This window comes from Ruditapes philippinarum, unplaced genomic scaffold, assembly GCF_026571515.1.
Source record: "Ruditapes philippinarum isolate M1 unplaced genomic scaffold, ASM2657151v2 ctg6008_1_1_1_1, whole genome shotgun sequence".
Classification (NCBI taxonomy): Eukaryota; Metazoa; Mollusca; class Bivalvia; order Venerida; family Veneridae; genus Ruditapes; species Ruditapes philippinarum.
In genome coordinates, this window is record NW_026863130.1 from 37256 (window position 1) to 42559 (window position 5304).

At 31.5% G+C, this 5304-nt stretch overlaps 1 protein-coding gene across 1 annotated transcript; it reads right to left on the reverse strand.

The window, feature by feature from the left end:
- Positions 1-304: 304 nt before the first annotated feature.
- LOC132721221 (uncharacterized) lies at positions 305-5028 on the reverse strand. Its single transcript, XM_060705485.1, has 3 exons — positions 4384-5028; positions 830-1001; positions 305-432 (listed from the first exon to the last, which is right to left on the reverse strand). The coding sequence occupies exons 1-3, from the start codon at positions 4948-4950 to the stop codon at positions 305-307; spliced, it is 867 nt and encodes a 288-aa protein (XP_060561468.1). The 5' UTR covers positions 4951-5028.
- Between the last annotated feature and the right edge of the window lie 276 nt (positions 5029-5304).

The window sequence follows — 5304 nt, forward strand, 5'->3', positions numbered from 1 at the left end:
TACAATTAACATACTATCTTTATTATATCTTCTTAAATGCAAAGATGCAAATACAGGTGTAACATACATCATTTAGTTCACAAACAGAAGGTAATTTGTTTTTACCTCTTTCTGTTCTGAAACAAGAGTCTTCAAGACTCCAAGTTTCTTTTTCAATTCTGCATTCACAAGATTTTCGTCGTTTACTTTGGACATTTTTGGTTTCGAGTTCTAATAGCTTCTTCTTCAGGTCAGTAATTGTTTTCTTTAATTTTCTGCAATTTCTTTTTCATTTTCCAGTTTTCCCTTCTGTTCATCAGACATCTTAGCTTTCAAGTTGCAATAGCTTCTTCTTCAGATCATCATATTCATCTTTAGTTGCAGAATTTTTCTGTTGATTTTTAGAACTTTTGACATTTTCGTCTTTGATTTCTCTCAAGGATATCTTCAAGCCTTCAGTGGTAATTATGAAATCTTTCTTTCTTCAACTGTGAAAAAGAATCAGTTTTGTTACTTTTATATAGACAAAAATACAAGCTCTGTTGATTTACAGGTATTATTTTAACTCTTCTATATCGAAGCCTGTATAATAAATTTTTGGACTTTTTTTAGCATATTTATTTTAATGTTTCCCCTTTGGCTTTAACTTCTTATCTATGGATTTTCAAAACCGCTTTTCAGCTGTGTTGTAAAATGTTCTTATTTATCAAACTTTAACAAATTTTTCTGTTTCTAATTTTCCCGCTAAAAATTTATCCTGAATTTAGAGGTGAGCTTATCTTTACATTTTTTATAAACCAGAAATTTATAAGATTTTCATACCTGGATATGATAAGTTTAAATTATATACCCTTACATTCTTGGAGTTTCCTTACAGCTTGTTGTGCCATTCTTGTCGATGTACAAGCCTTCCCCTTATTATCTTGTAGAACAGCTATCATGTCATCAATATAACAATTAGCCTTACTCTCCTCTAACTCCATATTGCTTGAGTGAAAAATCTCATTTCGATACTGCCGTACCTATAATATACAGAAAATAAAATAATACAACATTCACATAAATACAGTGTTCAGCAATGAGACTAAACACAATTCTTAAGTTGAGATTTAAAACCGTTAAAAGAGTTTCTTTAAAATACTTCAATCACAATTTGTGAATACAATTTTATGCATAACGAATTTTGAATCATTATTCATTTGTTGCAAACTGTTCTCTGGCAAAAAAAACTGCATTAGCCTCATAGATATATATAGCATAATTTCACCTTAGTGCGGTAATAGGTTAATCCCTATAAAAATTAAAGAAATCTTAACCAATAACTGCACTAACTTAGGTAATAATAATCTCTTATACTTTTATACTTATAATTAACAGACTAAATCATACAGTATAATAATCTACAAAATTAAAAATAAACATACTGTATACGAGGGTTGTCCGGAAAGTTCATAGACAAGACTATAAAAATATTATAAACAGTCATTGAATATTTTGTTCAAGTATTTATTCTGCTACATACTTATGAATTAAAAACATGATAAAAGTAATTTTTGCAAAGCGCCAATCACCGAGGCAACATGATCAACAAATCACTGAGCACTTTGATTTCATGATGATAGCTACTCGAATAATAAGTTGCTAAAGTTTTAATTTTAACGCAACCTCTCGTTTTAATTTTGTGACATCAAAGGATACTATTGCATGACATTTACTGAAAATTATGATGTAATACACAAATAAACAGCTTGTTAACGACGATTACAGGCAATGAAGGTGCGTAAGTTTTGTGCCGCAAAATTGACGCCAAATTCAAGACGGAGCACCATAATATTATTTAACTTCATAGCAACGCAAATATGGCACCTACTGAGATTTTAATCGTTACTTTAAAAAACAAAATCAACCATAAATTGTTAAAGGCAATATGTGTTTAAATGTCAAATAAGATTAAATAGCAGTGATGACAGTATATCGTATAATAAACGCTCCAGACGACCAAAAGTAGCATGGCAAAAATATCGCAGATTGCGTTACAACAATCTTTGAAAAAGACAGACATCTCACATGTTGTATGGGAACCAGTAACATCTTTGTTTTTAAATAAATTGTAGTATATGAAATTCATTAAATAGAGGATATTTGTTTAGTTCAGTGTAAGATCGGAATATATTTCACCGAGTGAGCACCAAAAGGTATATTTCACGAGTGGCGCAGCCACGAGTGAAATATGAACTTTTGGTGTTCACAAGGTGAAATATATTTCGATCTTACACTAAACTAAACAAATTTTCTTTTTATTATATGCAAATAAACGTTTTGAAAAGACATAAAACCTAATACTGAATGAAAAGCGCGCCAAATAATAATACAACGTGACGTCATTTACGACGTCACGTCATTAAGTTGGTACCCAGTACTGTGCACGCTGGTATTTCACTGAAACAACGTAAGGGGCTTAAATTCAAAACAGTGAAATTATCAAAGTGGTAATTTCACTGTTTCAAACAGTGAAATTACCAGTTTTATATCACTGATAATATTTCTATAAACCCCCGAAAAGCATGTTAAAAAATATAATAAGAAAGAAGTGGTGGTGTTGAAACCCGAAGAAAATTAATAGTGGGTAAACCCTGAAGTAATTTTATGGCCCTTGATGTTGTCAAAGTGCTCCCTGCAATTTTTTAAAATGTTGTATGGGAATAAACCGGGTTTAAAAAAAAAAATGTTTAAAAAACTGTTTAGTTATTTTTGATACATGTGTAGGGGAGATTGGGATTTTTTTTGCTGGGGGTTTTACATTAAAAAAAACTCTGCCAGCGGATTTTTTGCTTGGAAAGTATAGCTGTCCTTTGGCCCTTTTTTTCTTAAAAATAGGGTATTTTAATTAATTGTTAAATTTATTTTTTATAATTTTAATAATTTTCAAAAAAGTTTGGGTTTTTTTCCCATAGTTTTTTCAAATTAAAAAATTGGGTTTTAAATCTTTCAAATTTAAAGGGTAGGTTCACTATTTCCGCCAAACGTAACGTCTTATTTTGTTTCCGTAAAAAGACGTCATTAAATTGTTTTACGGTGATGTCATTAACCGTTACTTTGATATGTTGTTTTGCCTTGGGCGGAAGTGCTTAAATTGTTGATGTGTTTTGTTTATTGATGTTTTCCAATGGAAAGTAGATCATAATCGGTAAGCAAGTTATTAATTATGTATGAATTTTAATAGTAAAGTCAATCTTTTTTAAATACAATATTTGCCGTGAATTAAATTTAAAAACGAATTATTTGCGGAAATACAAAATAACATTATTATTTGCATAGATTTAAGTCTATAATTATTTTAAGGTAATATCGTATATTTAAGATTTGTATTAACATTATTATTTCAGACTATTTATTGTATTTTTATTTTAAATGCGTTGAATTCAGTATTATTTAAAATTTTTATTAATTTCCAGAGAATTGCATGTTGTATAACATTGAATAATTTATTCCATGAATTAAAAATAAAAGAAAAGTGTTGAAATCTGCACATTCTTGACTATTTTTAACGGAAAACATCTACAATTCTCGATTTACAATTCTCGATTTTACAGTAACACTGTTAGACATCAGGATTGATGTAGCTTGAATAGGTTTTATTGTGTAGGAGAATTGGGCCGGACTAAAATGAAGTATAATAATTAAAAATAAAATATTGTAATTAACAAAGGGCAGAGTACTGGTTTTTGTGCACTACACTTCTTCTCAATAAGATCTATCATCCTTTGAAGTTTCATGTCCATATCTTTTATAGTTTAGGAGAAATGGCCCAAACAGGAATGAAATATGAAAATATATAAAGGGCAATAACTCAAAAATTAGAAGTGCAGAGTATCGGTTTTTGTGACTACTGCACTTTTTCTTAATGAGATCTATCATCCTATCATCCTATGAAGTCCATAGCTTATAATTAGTTTAGGAGGAATGGCCCGGACAAAAATAAAGTATCAAAATTAACAAAGGGCAATAACTCAAAAAATAAGAAGTGCAGAGTACCGGTTCTTGTGTACTGCACTTCTTAATGAGATTTATCATCCTATGAAGTTTCAAGTCCATAGCTTTTATTGTTTAAGATAAATGGCCCTGACAAAAATAAAGTATGAAAATAAACAAAGGGAAATTACTCAAAAATTAAGATGCAGAGCTGAGGGTAGAGATTCTTGTGCACTGCACTTTGAGTCATTGAAAGAAGCATGCTTACCAAGTTTGGAGTAAATCCGACTTAAAGTGACTGAGTTATGCTCCAGACAAGCCACAAGGCCGACGCTGACACCACTGACAAAAGTAACCCCTATGTGTCGCCTTTTTCAAAAAGATGAAGAAGTATATGAACTTTACGGACATTCCTGGTACAAATGTATTTACCTTTGAAAAAAGATTGTTTGGTCCTGTAATATTGCATCCAATATGACTATGAAAATATGTGTTATTTATGATAACATGAAGCAACCCTGTGCAGTCGGTATCGACTGCTGATGGTTTGTCCTTGTACCCAGGAGCATTAATAAAACATTTACTAATACTCCACGGGTCTGTTGACCACTGTTGGACATCACTGTTTTTCCAATAAGGTGCCGGTGGTATTGACGCATGATTCTGTATAATGCTGTCATAGATGGCACCACATACATTGTTTGGACATGGTGTCTTATTATTTGGAAAGCAACAGTTACATTTATCTTGCTTGAGGGGACATATCCCTTTTGAGACTCGAACATGGTCTGGCTGGAGAGTTGTTATCTGACAGACTCCACACGGTACATTTGGTTGAGGAGTCTTTGTTTGTTGTATTTGGTTTATGATATAGTTGTACTGCTGTCTTCCTATGTCATCACAAAATGGTGCAAGTCCCTCTTTAAGATAACCCAAGCCTAGGCCTGCCTTAACCCACTGCCTGTATTTGTTGTTCTTTAAATGTATTTCATGTGCCATCTTGATTTCTAGAAAAAAAAGAAATATTTTTAACTACAATTTGTATGAAACCAAGGAAAACCAACATTAACTATGACTGAACACAAACACTTGTAAGGTTTTAAACAACAATTATAGAACACGTTTTTCGACCAAATAACCATTCTCCCAGATGAGCCCCGCACCATTTGGAAAATTCAACGGACCAGTTGCCTGTAAAATTAGGTGGTCTTTGCCAAAATCAGGTGGTCTCAGACCAATGGACCACCGCTAATGTCGAAGCCTGAGTAACGCAAAATATTTCACTTAAATGAACATAATTTTTTGTGATATAATTGTTATATACAGTAGACACAAAATTATCATTTAATTAAA

Coding starts and splice junctions, on each gene's coding strand:
- LOC132721221 (XM_060705485.1), bottom strand. CDS start 4,950: ATGGCACATGAAATACATTTAAAGAACAACAAATACAGGCAGTGGGTT. Junction 1,002..4,383: donor CAAACAATCTTTTTTCAAAG/GTAAATACATTT, acceptor TGTATATTATAG/GTACGGCAGTATCGAAATGA. Junction 433..829: donor GAAACTCCAAGAATGTAAGG/GTATATAATTTA, acceptor TTACCACTGAAG/GCTTGAAGATATCCTTGAGA.